Genomic DNA, 19,181 nt, shown 5'->3' with positions numbered 1-19,181 from the left:
ATGGATGTTCTCTTTCTAAGAGGAACATAGTCTGTAATTGCTCTTTTCTATCTCTAGGGAGGGTTCCAGATTGCTTATATCTGTTTCATGGACTTGGCATCTTTCTGCTTTTGTGATCAAAGTCATGATGGAAAAATAACATTCCTGTCTTCTAATTCCCTGCCTGGCTTACCTAACCAGTAGGTTTGCTTTGTAGTCTTCCGTTTTAGCTTTTCCTCTTGTGTCCTTGCCCTGCCTGTGAATCTAATAAGATATAAAAGTTGCAGTTAAGACTTAACGCTTCTGCTTAGAAAATCACAAGAGTGTCACTCCCCCCAACGACGAGAACAAGCCAGGTGAGCCCGCCGTGGAGCCGAGGCCACCGAGTGATATGACGAACTCCAGCCCCGAAAGTGACAAGCCCCTCTTAGGAGGGACTGCCCTGGCCGCCGTGATCTTCCCTTGTCTGGCACGAGGTGACAGTCTTCCCACAGGCGGCTGTCAGGTTGTCACGGGGAGGGCTGTGCCCTCCTGCACTTGGGGGGACTCCCCATGCAGGCTCGTCCTGTGGGATGATTGCCCCTAGGGATGACCTCAGTCTCTGGTGGTGTGAACCTGAACACGGTGGGGTTCTGGTTTCCCAGGTGCCGTCATGGGGGGTCTCGGCCTGGCCAAGGCCCACAGTGGGGATCCCCACACGTCCCAGGATGTGGCCACACCCTGACATTCCTTATTCTTCCCTCTCTCCCACCCCTTCATCTTCCCCCCGCCCACCCCGTACCCATCCCTGCTGGGAGCTGGACGCTAAAAGCTCTCTCCCCAAAGCCCCTGTGGCAGGAGTTTGCTAGTTTTAAGTAAGTTCTTCAGATAATCTGCCAGAAGAGAAGGAAAACAAACCTTTCTACACGTTTAGGCAGGGCTGTTCGCGTCGTGATGAGCCACATGTGTTCCGTCTCCAAACCTTTATCTGCTCTCATAAAAAGCACATCTTTGGTGGTAAAGTCGGGATTGTCGTCTCTGGCACCTGGTTTTGGACACTTCTGCTTACGTTCCTCCTCTTTGCAGTTACATGGTTTTGTTTTTCTTTTTAACAGCATCCGTGTGACAAACTGCGGCAGCTAGTGGGGTGTGGGGTCTTCTGTGAATGAGACTAACCACCCCCCCCAGCCTCCCTTTACAAACTGGTTTGGTTTTATCTCCACAGCAAACCCAAGGAGCCGGTCTTCAGCGCAGGTAAGGCTGATTGAATGTTGGTGCGGGCGTCCCTCAGTCACCTCAGGACTTGAGGGGCGATAAGAAGTAGTTATTCAGGGGCAGCTGGGACGGGCAGAACATGGGGGTCCATGTGGCAGGACTGGGGGCTGAGCGCTCACTGTCAGCCTGTACCTGGGGGTCTGATGGCTCACGTCATACAGAAACCACCCAGAAAATGGTCATAAAGACTAAACCCTTTACTCACCCCCTTTAAACCGATTCAAGATACATCAATAAGGAGGAAGAGTGAGATGCCATTATACTGAAACAAAAGTTCTAGGTTAAGAGACTCCTGTTGCTTTGTTATCTCTTCCTTACTAATGGGGCTCCCCCCCCATCATCAACATTTACATTTCTCTGAAGGGGAAAGTTTCTGATGCATCCAGTTATAACTTTGTCTAAAAGCAACTTTTTTTTTCTTTTTCTGCCTTTGATTTCCTAAACTGCAAACTAATAGTTCATATATATCTTTCTATATGTCTTTTCTAACACATTTTATAATAAGGGAGCTGCTATTTTGAGAATAGTAACCTTATTTGAAAGTGTGTTTAAAAACGCAAAATCATTGACAAGTGTGCAACGGGTTAAATAAATTCATTTAATTTTCCAAGGTTTTTTTCCCCCTTAAGTGCACAATTGAAACATGAAAGTCGGACTTTCCTATTTATCCGCATGTGCTTCAGTATTCATTTCGTTTTCAAGAAGCATGAAATTACTCACTGAAAATGTAATCACCCTAAGCCTGCAGAGCTAGGTCTGGAGTGCACTTGTCAGAATCCCCGAAATGTGTCCAGGTTTTTCTAGCAGGGGGCCGGGAGCCTCTCGGCCTGAGGGCTCGGGAGTGCTCCCGGGCAGGCCAGTCACTCTTGCAGTGCCCCATCGTCTCTTTACCCAGCACTTCTGTCTCTGTCTCCGAAATCACAAGGGAAACGCCGGGTGACACACTGCAAAGGTAGGCGGCATTTCTGAAACCTCATAGCTCTCTGAGCAAAGCTGTGACCCAGGCTGCAGAAACTCTTTTCATACAGGCCAACAGATAGTCTCCTTGTATGAAAATGTTTTTGTGATGCAAACCACTTTGATTCGTTGGAAGTTAAAAGCATTCCTGAGCATTTACTTGGGTGGGTTTTAATGAGCAGCTATAAATTGGATCTTGATGGATTATTGGCTGATTATAGGAACTCTTTTTAAAATCTGTATAACCTTAAGAGAGCTATAGGGCAACCCCTGGATGCCCCACTGTTTGAAACCTGCACTGCTGCTGGCCGCTCCCTCTAGCACCTTTGGGTTTGGTGGGTGTGTGCTGTCATCCTAATATGCCTGAAAAAAAACCCCAAAAAACAAAAAAAAAGCATTGCTTTCCCTTGCTGCGTTTTTCGTTTTAGTTGTAGAATGTCTGACTTACCCGTACAAAACAGTGCCAAGGCTAACTCCAGCGCTTTTTTGCCCAGTCCGGTGACGTAGAACTGCCCAGTGAGCAAACCTCCACCATAAGGACTTTACCAGCACATAACAACCATATACTCAAGTAGATGCTTCACTTACGTTGATCATATGCAGCCCTACTAGGCTTCTTGTGTGTGCTGTGGGATGGCATCGTAGTCCCTTTATTCGGAATCTGCATTCCGTGATTCCCCTTACAAAGAGAATTAACGGAATCGCTTGTCACTTAAGCTGTCACACCCACCCCTCCTTGTCCCCCTTCTATCGGTCTGCTGGGTGCTTTTAGGGTCTGCAGCTGAGGTAGCCACACTGTCTGATGAGCTGAGACTTGGGTGAGGGATTAAGGAAGGGAAGAGGTCAGCTGAGGCGAGCATGGGTAGAGGCACGGAGTGGTGTGCAGGCGGCAGAGAGAGAGAAGGTTCCACGGGGTGGGGGGTAGCTGTGGCCAGTGAGGTCACGTACGGGAATAGCAGGGCAGGGCAGTTCGAGCTTTGGGTCCAGCAGGTAAGAGAGTGGGAGAAGGATTCTGAATCCATTGTGGGCCTTGACAGGTTTGGCAGCAGCATCTAGGATGACCGGGGCGGGGGGCGGGGTGATGAGAAGGCCTGCAGTGCCGTGGGCCTCAGATGGGCTAGTCCCAGCGGAGCTGGGGAGGCGGATCACAGAACAGAGCAGCTGGCACGCTGTGTGCAGGAGTGAAGAGTGTATCGCATGCATTTATGACCTGAATTGCACGCACACCATAACAGAAAAGTGGGATGGCCTCTCAACTTCCAGGCAATGTTGCATGTGGCATTGTTTGCAAATCCTTAGGAATAAGACTTACAAAACTAATTTGTAAATGTGGTACTTACGACACTATAATTACTTTATGACTTCCTCAGCAATTTCCTCTCTGCGGAGGATTTTTCTGTTGAGTGATGTACAGATATCCGTGGTCCCAACTGCCCAATTTAAATGCCATTAAGACCCAGTCCTTTGATCTGCAGTGAAGCATCAGAATGCAGTGAGTTCTGAATCAGAACAGAATTCATCAAGAGCTCACAAGACATTTTCTTTGGTCTTATTATATCCTGAAAACTGTAGCCAGAAAACCCGAAGTCGTTTCTTTTTAAAAGTCCAGGAGTTGCCCCTTGTCCATATGTTATTGGGTTTTACTTTCATCCCTATAATTTATCAAAACATCATAAGTTATTTTGTTATTAAAAATGTTTGTTTAGGGAAGGTTTATTTCCCAGTTTCTCTCTCTAATGGGTCTTTTGTTCTCTGGTTTCCTATTTCTAGCTTTTCTTTGAGCATTTTCCTCCTGCATGCATCCTAGCATGTATTTCTGCTGATTTTGTGTTCTTTACACTTGAAAGAAGTGTCCAGTGTAAAAGATACATAAAGACACATTTTTACATTGCGCTATAACACACCAATTTAAATATTGAAAGATATTTTATGAATTTTGATACTGACATTGTATATACATTGAACTCAATAAAGAATTTAAGTGGATTTCTTGTGTTAGTTGTAATTTTTTGGGGGGGTGGCATTTTTCCCCCTCCTGATGATGAAACGTAAGCACTAAAATCTCTCATGGAAAATAATTGTGGGAATCCAGTTCTTTCCTGCCTTTTACAATTTCTTACATTACTTAAGTAAGCAGAATGTCAAAGGCAAACAAGATGAAAAATTTTGTTTCAAACCGTTTGTGTTTTAGGTAGTTTTCCCTAGGACTTTAACCAGAAAGGACATAAAGGGCAAAGTTTCCGCTTTCCCATTGAAAGGCTAGAGAAAATATAACCTTTTTTCAGGTACGCTGGGCACTGAGGTATCCTACTGACCTCTTTGTTCTCTTCATAGAAGAAGGATATGTAAAGATGTTTCTTCGTGGACGCCCCGTTACCATGCACATGCCCAAAGATCAAGTGGATTCTTACAGCTTGGAAGCAAAAGTAGAACTACCAACGAAGAGACTTAAGCTGGAATGGGTGTATCCTTTATTCGTTGATTAAGTCTTACACGAAGTACTCAGTCGATGAATGCTTTTATCGAAATTCAGCTGTAGAAAATCATGTAACTAAACCATGCTGGCACAAAGTTTTTAAACCCAAAGAAAGAAAGAGGGGTACCCTGGAAGGAAAGACTAGCATTGCCCCCTCCGCCAAGTAGGGACTTGGCTAACCTTGGGGCCTAACTTCGAGTTAACACCGACTAATTAAAGAAGGAACATGAGGATGAACCCAGGACTAAATGAAGGAAATACAGTGTATGGCTTATATTAAATGGACATGTAGCACAGGTAGGATACCCTTTACAGAAAAGCAAACGACAAAGCTCCCACAAAATCTAAGCCACAAAAATCTGAGTCAGCCGTATGACTAGCGTTCTTGAAATAAAGCTGCTGGAGCCTTCATAGTATGAGATTTGGGAACATGAACGAGCTTCCGAGAAGAAAAATATGAAAGGCAAGAAAATAGAGCCCGTGAAAGAGTTGGGTTTTTATTTTATTTTACTTTATTTTTTACTTTTAAAAAACATATTTTTTATTTTGTCTTGACGTACACGAAGCTATGGGTACAGGGGTCGAGACTGTCGTAACAACCTGTACTTGCTTCCAACGGGCGAGACTGTGTATTTCATCGCGTCCGTGGTCGTGCTGTACAATGTGGAGGAGCAGCTTCAGCGGCATTACACGGGCCATAATGATGACGTGAAGTGGTGAGTCCTCAAAACTGGGATTCCTCTGACACCTGTGGGAAGAGCATTGGCAGAAAGGGTTCAGTGATGGGATATAACTAAGGAGAAAGAAAGGGATCTGAGAAAATAGGATCTTTGGGGAAAACTCTTCTTTGTGTTCTGGGTAGCCTGCTCTCTAAGACACCTTTTTAGTTTTCTATCCTTATAACACATCATCTTAACCAACCATGTTACCTAAACAAATAGCTCTAACAGACCCCTATCTGGAGGCCTTCTCGTGCTAACGGCTTCTAATTTGAGTCTTTAGTTTTTAATAAAAATGTTTTGCCTCATGTGTATGTCTGGGTCTGCTATTCCTATAATTCATTTATACCTTTGGTAGCGATTTTATGTATCTGGAAAAGATGATGGATGAATAGATGGATTTATGTATTTCTATTTATCCTGACTCCCTGGTCAGTTATTAAAATGCTGTTGGAAAAAGATGATGCTTTTGCTATTTGATATACTCAAATGACTTCTTAATAAAGATTGTATACTAATGAAGTGGTTCTGAGACTGAAATGGTATTTCCCAAGCAGAGGGTGCTTTTTCTTTGAATTTGGAAATTCTCTATAGATAATGGAATTAAGATGAAACGAAATGAGGTGCTTAGAGAATTTATCATGACTGTAAGAAGTTAGGCACTGTGTATATCTTACTTTTAAATTTTTGACCAGATTGTATTTGATCAAGGGAAGAGTGAAGCTTACCTTTAAACGGTAGATGTTTTTTAAATATCTCTTTTTAGCCTTGCAGTTCATCCTGATAGGATCACGATAGCCACAGGACAAGTTGCAGGCACATCTAAGGATGGAAAAGTGAGTTCTATTTTAATATTTTTGTAATGAACTGGTAACACAAAATAATTTTCTGAAAATTTTGCTGACGAATGAGCCTGCTTAGATATAAAATGTCTGAGTACTTCTTAATCCCTCATTTGAATTTTTTATTGCAAATTAAAGTTCTTACACTGACTTTACAAACCCCTTGAGCTCACCTTAGTTTCAGCTAATTTTTAAATAGCATTGTTCTTGCCTAAGAATCCATTAACTCTTAAGATATTTATTTACACACGTGATGAACATTAAAATGTTAAGTACACATTTAATAAGCAAAGTTAAAATCATAATAAATAATCATTTGAATTGGGGGCACGTTGCCTCTTCAGTGAATTTCAGACACCCTCTGCCATGAATTCCCTGTAATCATGACTTCAGCCCATGGAATTTGTGTCTGGGTGTCATCTATAAGGGCTGCTGGAAGGATTTTAGCCCAAATTCTGTAAGCACTTCAGCAAGACTTCAGTTTGTATCTTAAGGAATCAGAGAAGGAGCTAGTAGAATTTGACGAAGAGAACAACTCAAAACTGGCTTCCACGTACTTATTTACCACAATCTGTGGTCATTGTCATGTCTTATCCAAAACTTCTTGTAACTTTTCTGATGTCCATTTTTGTATAGCGTTGTGTATCCGTGCACAATGTATGATCTGAAACTAATTACATTAAGTTCTTCCATTTTTATCCTGAGTGCTACCATTTTTCAGAAAATATTTTAATAACATCAAATTTTAACTATGCTATTTTCCATTAAAATCCTATACTTGAAAGGAGGTAACAGGAACAACGGAAATCAGACTACTCTTCTGTAAACACAGAGGGGACAGGGTCTTCATCATCTTTTTTTTTTTTTTAACTGTTAAATGATCTTTAAAAGTTATTTGAAATTAGTAGTAAATCATTTGTTCCTCCCCTCTAGTGGCTTAACTGTGTATTTCAGTTTCTGGCCTTGAAATTGAATCAGAACCTTAGAGCCAGAGAAAATGTCATAGCTATCTGAACCATGCCTTGGCATTTACAAGTGGAGAAGTCTGGAGAGGCCGAGGGACTGTCTGCGGACGCCCAGCTACTTAGAGACAAGTCCAACCTAGAGCCTACTTCACCCATCTACGGGGTACAATGCTAGTCCTTTTCTTGATAAACCTGCTGATTATTCTGTGATGTTTTCTCCTATTAAGGAAGAGAAAAATTAACATAGTTGAGAGGGTTTTGAACTAATCATAACAATTCTAAATTTTCGTTTGCATACAATCAATTTCCTGTGGGGCCCAAGGACGTTAAGCTCTTAATACCATTGGTGGCAACCATCGTGGTGAATTGAACCACGCTTGATCCTCAGTAACGATACAGACTTTGCAAGGATAACCCTTAAATGAGACTCCATGTTCTTCATCATTTTTCATTTTTAAAACTCAGACGCATTCGATACGCACATGAGAATATCACTTCCTGTGGTACAGTTATCAATAACGGGCTCTCCTGAAGTTAAATTGGCCCCGAGAGCCACGACCTCTGGGAGAGATTGGGAATGTTTTATTTATATTAAAAGGCAGAGTCCTCAAATGCATCAAAAAAAATTTTTTTTTGACAGCATTAAAGTATTCTCATAATTTCAAGGTAAAGATAAACTCGTAGACGCGGCACAGTGGGTGACTCTGCCTTGTTTTCTAAGCAGCAGTTGCCCCCAAACGTGCGCATCTGGGATTCCGTGACGCTGAACACGCTGCACGTCATCGGAATCGGGTTTTTTGACCGAGCCGTCACCTGTATCGCATTCTCAAAATCCGTAAGTACGAGCCCTGTGGGTATTGCAGCCTTTGTCCACAGGGAGGAGAGACTCAGCTCAAGGTGGAAGAGGGAGAGAGTTAACACGCCCGTAACTGCCCAGGTGTGTGTACAGATTTGGACTCCGAAACCCCCCGCATTCCAGGTCCCCTCATTCAGAGGGCGCAGGCGCCGCCTCGGTGACACATGCTCCCAATCCGACATTTCCACGGTGATGAGAAGAGGCCCTGCAGCCACACGGTCTTCAGGCTCCTGGAGCAGTCTTGCCTGCTCTGGCCTTGAATTTCCCCTGCCTGTCTGTGCCGTCCCCGGCCGGCCTGGCTCGCTGCCTGGCCATAAGCAGGGGCTGGATGGACCTCGTGGTCTCCCAGGCTTCCTCAGGATGTGCCCGTTCAACAGGGCCACCCTTTAAAGCACTTGTTCAGCCAGTTCAGAAACATACATGTGTTCACATCAGTACACCGCGCGCCTCACCCCCAGTGCCCCCTCCCCTCGTACGGCCTTGCGGTAACCTGGTCATCGCTCAGCGCAGACCTGTGCCCTGGAGCCGCAGATGCCTTCTCCTCCAGGACGGGGGCTCTGCAGCCCCTAGGAGGCTGGTTCTAACAGAACCAGTGGTGAAGCGCAGCCCCCGACCCCTCCCTCCCGCTCCTGTCCCTTGTCACCCCACATTCCCCTGCTCCCACTGTCTGTGTGCCCAAGTCATAAGTAGGTCTCGACGGTGGTGGGTAAATATTCTTTAATGAAGATGTAGCGGGCTCTTTATTAAAAATAAAATTATGTTCCTTTTTAATCACTCTCAACCTAGTTTATTCTCAAATGTAGTCTTCCTGTGAATACCTTTTTTTTTTCCAGAATGGAGGAAGCAACCTCTGTGCCGTGGATGACTCCAATGACCACGTGCTGTCCGTGTGGGACTGGCAGAAGGAAGAGAGGCTGGCGGATGTCAAGGTCTCTCTCCAAGCCTCATGTTGGGCTATGCTGTCCTTTTCCCATGTGGAGCCTTCCCCTGCTGGCCCCTGGCCAGCTTTCTGTGTCTCGGTGGGCTGTGGGCTCCGTCCCCGCCACAGCCCCTAGGCAGGACCCCTTCACCGAGAAGCCCTTGGGCCCCCACCCCTCCCCCAATTCCCAAGGCCTGGTAGGGTTTCTTCTTCTCATCACAGCGTCTATAAGGGTTTTCCTTCCTCATTTTACAGTCACCACCCTTTTAATTCGCTCCGTCGCTCATTTGCTCGCGTTCTCTCCGTCATCCACAAATGCCGAGTGTCCCCTTTGCACACGCGTGTCGAGGAGACACCGGCGCAATGGTGACAAGTGAGATGTGCCTGCTGCCCAGCGGGAGGGCCAGGCAGGGAGCAGGGGCACGAGGAGGGCGGCACAGCCAGCACGGGGCTTGTCCCGAGCTGAGTGGACTCCGGAATGGGGTCCTCCCAGCGGTGCTCTTCCTGCAGTGGGACCCACTGGACTTTCCTTATGTCAGTGTACCTTCCTTGAGCTTTCTTATGCTTTCCTCCTGTTAAAACCATGATTGGATCTATTTTTATAGAACTGACTTCAGATTTCTCACCCTGGCATCCATTAACCGTAGATCACCTGACTTACCTAAGATTAGCATCACCACTGGACCACCTGACTTACCTAAGATTAGCATCACCATTGGATCACTTTACCTGCCTAACATTCGGAGCACCATTGGATCACCCCACTATAACTTTCTCCCTTGTTTGTGTGTGGGCTGCAGACCCTGTGTTCTAATAAGGCATTGAATAACTATCTTTATGCTGTGGCTATGCCTTCTAATAGTCTGCTCAAGTATTTAAGTCCTTGCCATGTCGCTGGGTTGGAAGCGGTCAGCGCAGGTTACTGTCCGGGTTTAAGAATGTATAACTGAATTATCAAGCACAGAGAGCCATCAGGGTCCGATTCATGGGACCAGGGTGCAAGTCGTGGAAATCAAGATAGCAGGGTGAGGGTGCTGAAGTGGTACCCAAAGAGCCAGATCCCCTGCTGGATTCCAGGCTTGGTCGGCAAACCACCGGCAGAGTCCTGGGCATCCGTATCAGGAGGGACTCCCCAGACAAGCAGGGCAGCCAAAGTGGGCCAGGAGCGATGGAGCCGAATACGATCCAGACGCCGGGGCCCTTCCAATCACGCGATGGCGATGAACCTGCAATTCTTAGTTCCCCGGCCGCCCCTTCAGCCAGAGCTCACTGTGTGCCTGCTGTGTCCCAGTTCCTGTGAGTCCCCATACGGAAGGATGACCTCGTGGCCCCATCCTCAGGGCTCAGTGCAGTGGGGGAGACAGACGAGGAGGAGAGGGGTCGGCACGTACAGACACAAGTTCAGTGATTCCAAAAGACGAATTCAGTGGGAGAAAATACCAAGAGGCCTAGTGCTTACCTTGATGAATTATTTATTTGTGGTTCAGATTGTATTTATTTTCTTAAGTGTCTTCAGAGACTTGAGACATTTGATTCTCCTGTTTTGCACCAAGTGTTCTAATGAAGCTGTATTTGCTGCGGATTTCCACCCCACGGACACGAATATAATTGTTACCTGTGGAAAGTCCCATCTCTACTTTTGGACACTAGAAGGAAGCTCCCTTATTAAGAAGCAAGGATTATTCGAGGTAAAGTGAAATTGCATCTGTCGTTTTATTTTTCACCGATGGTACTTGCGGTCACCTAGCTTTTAAGGAAGCTTCAAGGCATCCCAGTGCTAGAATTTGTTTTAATGGGCAAATGCGGGGGTGTCGTGATAAAGACTGTTCCTGGAGATCCCTGGCAGAGCTGGGGAGCCCCTCGTGTCTCATGGATAACACTGGTGATGCTGAGAAGGAAGGATCAGCACAGGCAGAAGCACCAGGAAAGGATGCCCAGGGGCTGGGCCCTCGCCGAGGCCTGCTGGCTGCAAAGAGCGAGGAAGAAGGCGCCCAGGAGACCCCAGTGGGACTCTGCAGAGAGCGATGGGCAGTCTCTGTGCCATTTAGTCCAGCATCTGCGGGCCTTGTGAGAGCACCGGGAGGGCACCTGCTGCCCTGTGGGCCCAGAGGCTGAGTCAGAGGATGCCAGGCCCATCCTTCAGGCCGTAGTCAGGGCAACACGGCCCCTTAGCCTCTCCAACACCCTCCTCTGCTCAAACTGCCTTCAACCTGATAAGTAGCAGAAATCTCTTTACTTTAGACCAGATAATCTCAGGGCATAAGTTACATAATGGTGGATAAGAATGAAAGGTACACAGTGTGGTAGCAGAAGCTGACACTATCCAGCTTGGGGTGACTGTGCTTCTAGATGGTATTAATACAAACAAAAGGATGTCTTGATTGTATATACGTATTCTTTTAAAATATTCTGCAGAAGCAAGAAAAGCCAAAGTTTGTCCTCTGTGTGACATTTTCTGAAAATGGTGACACCATCACCGGAGATTCAAGTGGCAACATCCTGGTATGGGGAAAAGGTAACACGTGATTCCTCCCAAAGCAGACATTTCTGGGTGATGTTATAAATATGAAGCCAAACGTGGCTCCTGTAAGAATTGTCTGTTAATATCATTTCCGGGTTTACTATTCGATTCCAAGGTACATAGGTACATACATGCATGTGTGCGGGTGTAACTTGGAACCAAAACACTGGGACTGAGGAAAATGAGACTAGTAAGCTGTGGACTTCTGTCGCTCTAAAAGGCTCTTTAAGCCCAAGACATTATAATGGAGCTAACAGCTTATTTAGGAGATCTGATAACAACTTATAATGGTGAAATCATCAAAGACTGTTTATTTAGCTCTACAGTATTTAACTTCTCTGGTCCACATAGTGCTTGGCAGACGCTGACTGAGTGCTGTCTGAGGCAGCATGCTAGGTGCTGAGCAAACGTGAGTCAGATGGGCATCCCCGCCGTCAGTGGGCAAACAGTGTGGTGAGGAGGTCTCCTTACTCAGAAACATTTATTTGGTCAAGTTCAATGAGCATTTATTTATTGACTTTAAATTATTTCTTTATTTCTTTACTTATTATTTATTTTGGCTGCACTGGGTCTTAGATGCGGCATGCGGACTTCTTAGTTGCGGCATGCAGGATCTAGTTCCCCGACCAGGGATCAAACCCGGGCCCCCTGCATTGGGAGCTCGGCGTCTTAACCCACTGGACCGCCAGGGAAGTTCTTCAGTGAGCACTTATGAGTGCTTGCCATGTGCCAGGAAAAATGCACTATCCCTGTCCTCAAGGATCTTAGTATTTGAGTGGGGGGTGAAGGTGAAAACAGACCCATCAGTGTAATTTCAGATTAATATGGTGACCTTTGTAGTATCCTGCTACTCTGGGTGCCGTGGACTGTATGTATACATCAGTTCATTCCACCCTTAGAACAATCCCGTGGGATAAGCAGTAGCCCCATTACACCAAGGGGGAAACTGAGACAGAGCAGTTAAGTCACTTGTCCAGAGACACACAGCTCATTTCTCAGCCACATGTAGTCTGGCTGTACTCTTCACACACTATGCTTCGTGTTAGCATGTTTTCCTTAATTATTTTTTTCTTAGTTTATTTTATTGAAGTATAGTTGATTTACAACGTGTTAATTTCTGCTGTACGGCAAGGAGATTCAGTTATACATATATATCCTTTTTCATATTCTTTTCCATTATGGTTTATCACAGGATATTGAATATAGTTCCCTGTGCTATGCAGTAGGACCTTGTTGTTTACCCATCCTATATATAATAGTTTGTATCTGCTCTTCCCAAACTCCCAGTCTGTCCCTCCCCCCAACCCCCTCCCCCTGTTTTCCTTAATTATAAAGTAATTCAGTTCATGCTTGTCTGGTGCTCTGGGAACTTCTAGAAAGTGGATCCTTGATAGAGTCACACTGCAATGATGTTCTAACCGACAGTATCGCATTTTAAAACAAAAATGAAATGAGATGGGCAGAGGTGAGCCTTTGACGATGTCCTCAGCTTGGTCTTGCTGTGTTTAGGTACGAATCGAATAAGCTACGCAGTTCAAGGGGCCCACGAGGGCGGTATTTTTGCACTTTGTATGTTGAGGGACGGCACGCTGGTGTCGGGAGGAGGGAAAGACCGGAAGCTCATTTCTTGGGATGGAAACTACCAGAAACTTCATAAAACCGAGGTAAGACGGCAAGTCATGCTATTGACATTCGTTTTGAACGTTAAACTGTTATACTGACCAGTTTCCTTGTTTGAAATCTTCAGCTTACCGTTTTGAGAATTGTTTAGATAAAATTTTCCTAAATGGGGTAGTATTTTACCAAAATCACGAAGGCAGTTTAAGTACTAAAAGGAAATTAGGTTTATAAAATGTGAGGTGGTCGCGTTTCACATCTAGAATATTTTTATCAAAGACCCAATCTCACTTTTCCAAGGGAACATTTATCCACATTTTGATTCATCGTTAAAACGTTTCTTCTCTTTTCACTTTAATTTCCATCGTGTTACTTTGGAGACATTTTCACTTTGAACTAGTGTTCACTGAGTATTTACGTTGTGCGTGGCTGAGTGCCAACACCATCTCTAGAGCTCTGACCCCTTTTGGCATCTCCTTCGCCTCCTTATTACCTGGTTAGCAGACCTGGACTCCAACAGGAGCCGGAGGCAAGAAATTCAATATCCCTTCTACACACTCACTGAATTTTCACTCCCCCAGGCCCTGGGAAATTATGAGCAGACAGATATCAAGGTCGGCATCAATCCGAAGGTTGAGTTTCTTCCTCTCTAGCATAGCATGGACACCTTGTAGAACTTTTCCAACTTCTAAGTCAGATGCACACAGCACAGTTACATCAGAGAGCAGCGTGGCATGGTGCTCTCACAGTATGAGAATTTGGTTTTGTTGATTCCTGCTCTTCATAAAGGAAGGCCTGGGCTTCCCTGGTGGCGCAGTGGTTGAGTGTCCGCCTGCCGATGCAGGGGACACCGGTTCGTGCCCTGGTCCGGGAAGATCCCACATGCCGCGGAGCGGCTGGGCCCGTGAGCCGTGGCCACTGAGCCTGCGTGTCCGGAGCCTGTGCTCCGCAACGGGAGAGGCCACAACAGTGAGAGGCCCGCGTACCGCAAAAAAAAAAAAAGGAAAGCCTTCATCTGAGTTTTGGAAATCACCTTCCTTTCATGGAGACTTTAATTGCGGTAGCATTTTTTTATAATAAGATTTGACCAGCATTTGATGAACCAAGTTACATTATAATCATAACAAATACTCCAAAGTCTCACCTAGTTTTATAGAAGATACTCATCGTTTTTAAGTATCTGTAAGTCCTCTTCATTAGCGTGGATTGTTACCCACTTTCCTCCAGTCTGTGCTAACAGAGCGCGCTGGAAGTAGACAGTTTGTATGAGGACAGGCTGCGCCTCACCGTCCCAGAACCGCAGTGCCTGGAGTCCACCTCAGGCTTTCACTGCGATTTTCTGTTCTTTGTATAAAGTGCAAGCACCTCTGTTTATTTTATCATAGCAAATCGTTCTTGGCTGGTGTGTTTTGAAATTATTTTTCTTAACACTTAGATAATCATATATGTTTGCCAACATGAGAAGTGGATTTCAAAACTAAATGAAGTCGCCAAAGAATTTAACCTTTTAAGTTATAAAAAATGTTTAGGAACTCTTATTACAGCAGATTACATATTCTTTACTTTCCACATTTTACCTGGTTCTGCTATCAGAAGTCATAACAGGAGTAAACTACTCAGTTGTATTTCTTGTTTTCATATTTTGTCAAGACAAAAATGTTTTATTCTTTGTTTTTTAAACAACCTTACTGGGCTTCCCTGGTGGCGCGGTGGTTAAGAATCCGCCTGCCAGTGCAGGGGACGTGGGTTCGAGCCCTGGTCCGGGAAGATCCCACATGCCGCAGAGCAACTAAGCCCGTGCGCCACAACTACTGAGCCTGCGCTCTAGAGCCCATGAGCCACAACTGCTGAGCCCGTGAGCCACAACTAGTGAAGCCCGCACACCTAGAGCCCGTGCTCCACAGCAAGAGAAGCCACTTCAATGAGAAGGCCGCGCACTGCAACGAAGAGTAGCCCTCGCTCACCTCAACTAGAGAAAGCCCGCGCGCAGCAGTGAAGACCCAATGCAACCAAAACTAAATAAATAAATAAATGTATAAAAAAGAAAAAAAAACCTTACTATTGCTGATTTTTTTTTAGGTATATTAAATGTTTGGAGTTTAAATGTAAGATTTGGGATCATTCACTCAAGTACTTTCTCTCTCTCCATAGCACATGCATGTGTGTATGTCATTGTGATAGGAGCTGTCATCATGATAAGTAAACAAGTATTTTGAATGACGGAGCTAAGCATTGAATGACATTTGAAATCTTTTCCATGCAGATTCCAGAACAGTTTGGTCCCATACGGACAGTGGCTGAGGGGAAGGGCGATGTGATCTTGATAGGCACCACCAGAAACTTTGTCCTACAGGGCACACTGTCCGGAGACTTCACGCCCATCACTCAGGTACGCGCCAGCTCAGCCAGCCCACCAAACACCTTCATTCTGTGCAATAGTAGAACATAAGACAGAGTTACAAAGAGGAGATTTTTCCTGTGTTTTATACTAACATCACCTTCCTCGGCTTCAGTCAGTGAGGAAGAAAAACAGATGGGAGAAATTCCAGAGTGTGCAGTAAGCCATGGTTCATGGTCCTGCAGGGCTCCTGGGTGTTGGCTGTAATATTTCAGAGCTTCTGTTTGTCTCGGTTCTTTGTAGGGTCACACTGATGAGCTCTGGGGACTGGCCGTCCACGCCTCAAAACCTCAGTTCTTGACCTGTGGGCATGACAGGCACGCCACCCTGTGGGACGCTGTTGGTCACCGGCCTGTCTGGAACAAAATAATAGAGGTAGACATGCATGTTATATTCCATCTTTCTTATAAAAATTCATCTGGAACGTGTTGATTTTTCTTTTTGCATGAGATTAATAGTGATATAAATTCGTCCCAAAGCAAATGTCACTTACTTTATCTCCTTCAAATTGCACTGCTTTAAACATTGCCTCAAGTGGTCTCATCCGTGTAGTTCGGAAGTTTGCTGTTGCATTTTTGGACAGCAAGTGAGCCTTTCCGAGTTGGTTGCTGGGTTTCCCAAGTGCAATCTCTTCTGGCTTAAAGGCTGAAAAACCCTCGTTATGAGCCTGCATTCTATTTACAGAGTACCTTTTGAATGAGGATTTATTAACTATTCTTACAGCGTACAGTTTAATTTATCTCTGCGCTTTGAGTCTGATGGTAAAGTTTAAAGTCAGCATGTCTGTGACCTTTGCAAACGGAACTCCAGTTGTACATCAGAGTGCTGAAGTATCCTTTCCCTACATAGCACACAGCAGTGTCTGCACTTACCGAGCACTGTTTGCATACCCAGCATTGTACACGTATTATCCTTAATCCTTGCAGCAGCCTTGCAGGTTGAAGTTTTTTACCCTGATTTTATTGATTAGGAAGTTGAAGCTTAGGTAAGTCAATAGCTCACCAAGGTCCCTGAATCCATGATGGAGCCAGTGTTCACCCCCAGCTCAGTCTGACTCCCAAAGTCAGGGTCTCCTGCCACAGCCTACTGTAGTGAGTGAAATACACCTCCCATCTTACTTATGCCCTTAATGACACATCCAGCCCCAGGCAAGGGGTTGCCCCTCTGTAGACCCCACACGTCCTCCTTTCGGCCCCCGCAGAGTTGCCAGCATTTCCTGATGTGCTGGGTCCGTGTTTTGGTCCTCCTGCCCTTCGCTTATTTTAATAAATAAATTTATTTATTTATTTAATTTTGGCTGCGTTGGGTCTTCGTTGCTGCACGCTGGCTTTCTCTAGTTGCGGCGAGCGGAGGCTACTCTTCGTTGCGGTGCATGGGTTTCTCATTGCGGTGGCTTCTCTTGTTGCGGAGCACGGGCTCTAGGCGCACGGGCTTCAGTAGTTGTGGCACACGGGCTCAGTAGTTGTGGCTCGCAGGCTCAGTAGTTGTGGCACACGGGCTTAGTTGTTCTGTGACATGTGGGATCTTCCCGGACCAGGGCTCGAACCCATGTCCCCTGCATTGGCAGGCGGATTCTTAACCACTGCACCACCAGGGAAGCCCCTGCCCTTTGCTTTTGGAGAAGGTCTGTAAGAGACTGGAGCTGGCTGGTCACTGGGGGAGCTGATCACTGAGATGACAGGCCTGGGGGTGACACCGCCACCAGAGGGCAGAGCGGGAGTGGCCCAGGTGGCAGGGCATAGCTACAGGAAGTGGCGTCCCATGTCGTGACCGTCCCCTGGTGGGGGCTTGGAGGATCAGATGGAATGGCGAATACATGAAGGGCTGGTGCAGAGCTGACAGCCACTGATGCAGCAGGGACAGTGATGGTCCAGGAGAGCAGCCTTCCCTGTGGCCTCGGTCTACACGGCACTCTGGCCAAAAGCAATGCCAGTTACTCCATCACCAGCCTGGCATCAGGGCACAGGCGCCAAACTGGAGCCCAGAAAGAGCTGCAGTTCCGTAGCTTCTTTACCCACTGGCCACTAGACAGAAACACTCAAGTGTCTTCATCTCAAAAATGGTATGAGCCTCAAATCAACTAGGCAGTAAAGCTTCAAGTGCACATGATTTCTCTCTGTGTGTCAGTGGAGGCCCTGAGCTTAATCACAGCTCCCGCTTTGGAAAAGCAACGCAGTAACGTCATCAGTCCCTGGAGAGTTTCTCTCTGGTCTCTCTCTTTTTTTTTCGGGTTCTCCAGTGGTACCTCAGTGCCTCCTTCCATTTCCATTTCCAGTACTCCTACTTTCTTGGTCTTCCTGTGACTAATCTCTTCTCACTTCAGTTCGTCCTGAGCACTCCTACCAAGTGATCTAAGACATAGATTTGATCACGTCATTCTTGTTAGTGAAAGGAAACAGTTATTCTCACTGTGTTTTTCCTGATGATCACAGCCCTTGACGTGGCAGTGCAGCCCACATTACTAGCATCCTCCGTAGCATTCTCCGCTTTCCCGGTCCCCACCCTGTAAACCTACTGACTCTACCTGCCATTCCTCAAACATGCCCCAAACTGTGTTGCTTCTACCTCCTTGACCATATTTTTGTCCCCTTAACACTCGATCCAAAAAAAATATTGGTGTGTCCATGTCTGCCTTCACCTATACCGGAAGGCCTGGGTCAAAGGCTTCCAGCACCAGCATGCCTCGGCCCAGCTTCCCCGTCTGACTTCACCTAATGCTCCGTCTCCAGCTCCTTTTACCTCTCTCATCAGTCTCATTTCACCTTGTTAGGAACAAACACGTACGTGTCCCACTAGAGCCAAACCTGGAACGTGCCCTGCTCATCTTGAGATCCGTCTAGGGCTACCGTGGTGTCTTGCACCCAGTGGGGGGCGTTTACCCAGTATCGACCTGATGGCATTGGGTGCAGGGGTCATAATTCCAGACGGATGGAGCACAAGCTTCCCACTCAGCATGGGGGTCAACTGAAGGAACTTCCAAGACCTGGAGGAGGAGCGTGTCTTTGTTGATCTGTCATCTGATTACTGTAGCTGTGAAAGGATATAAGACAGAAAGAGAAAAATTATAAGAGGATAAAAATTTAGTATTATTGAGACATGACCTTCATTAAAGTAGGAAAATGTTTTCCTCTCTGGAGAGAAAAGCGATTTTTTAAATGGGGCCACGTAGCCCTAAGGGATTACAGCTGTGCTTGTGTGTGTTTTATGTGATCGCACTGTGTCTGGCCATCAATTTACACTTCCTTTACAATGTTTTAGGATCCAGCTCAGTCTTCTGGTTTTCATCCTTCAGGGTCTGTGGTTGCAGTCGGAACACTGACTGGGAGGTAAGTGCATGTCAGCATGGCTTGTGCTTTCAAAGTTCATGGGAAAGAGGCTTGTTGTCTGTGTTTCCCCGGCGACAGGCACAGGGTAGCTCTTGGCTGCCTCTCTGAGCTCCTAATGACTTGCCGGGAGTTAAGTCCGAACTCGAAAGTGAAACCTGAGGCAGTGGCCCTTCACGTTTTGGACTTTGGGAAAAGCCGAGGGAAGCTGTGGACCCCTCTCCCAGAAGAGGCCCCAGCTCCACACACACAGGATTGTGGGGCTTCTCAACTTTGGAATGGGGCAACACAGCATTTCAAAGCACTGCGAATTTTAAATGCTTTTTCTTGCTGCCCTGTCAGACTTAGAGAAACT

General features: G+C 46.0%; 1 protein-coding gene across 5 annotated transcripts in view; it reads left to right on the top strand.

Annotated features, from left to right (window-relative positions):
- The window catches only part of EML1 (EMAP like 1), a 197,951-nt gene that overhangs the window by 153,233 nt on the left and 25,537 nt on the right, over positions 1–19,181 (top strand). For all 5 annotated transcript variants that reach the window (XM_073800056.1, XM_033850622.2, XM_033850621.2 and 2 more), the window contains 12 exons: positions 1,184–1,212; positions 4,525–4,654; positions 5,233–5,382; positions 6,152–6,221; positions 7,917–8,027; positions 8,882–8,977; positions 10,521–10,655; positions 11,383–11,482; positions 12,998–13,152; positions 15,369–15,494; positions 15,747–15,878; positions 18,762–18,829. In XM_073800056.1, coding sequence (XP_073656157.1) covers positions 1,184–1,212; positions 4,525–4,654; positions 5,233–5,382; positions 6,152–6,221; positions 7,917–8,027; positions 8,882–8,977; positions 10,521–10,655; positions 11,383–11,482; positions 12,998–13,152; positions 15,369–15,494; positions 15,747–15,878; positions 18,762–18,829 — 1,302 coding nt within the window. The remainder of the gene's footprint in view (positions 1–1,183; positions 1,213–4,524; positions 4,655–5,232; positions 5,383–6,151; positions 6,222–7,916; positions 8,028–8,881; positions 8,978–10,520; positions 10,656–11,382; positions 11,483–12,997; positions 13,153–15,368; positions 15,495–15,746; positions 15,879–18,761; positions 18,830–19,181) is intronic.

This window comes from Tursiops truncatus, chromosome 2 (assembly GCF_011762595.2).
Source record: "Tursiops truncatus isolate mTurTru1 chromosome 2, mTurTru1.mat.Y, whole genome shotgun sequence".
Taxonomy (NCBI): domain Eukaryota; kingdom Metazoa; phylum Chordata; class Mammalia; order Artiodactyla; family Delphinidae; genus Tursiops; species Tursiops truncatus.
The sequence above is the reverse complement of the archived record's forward strand: the minus strand, read 5'-3'. Positions and strand labels throughout refer to the sequence as shown.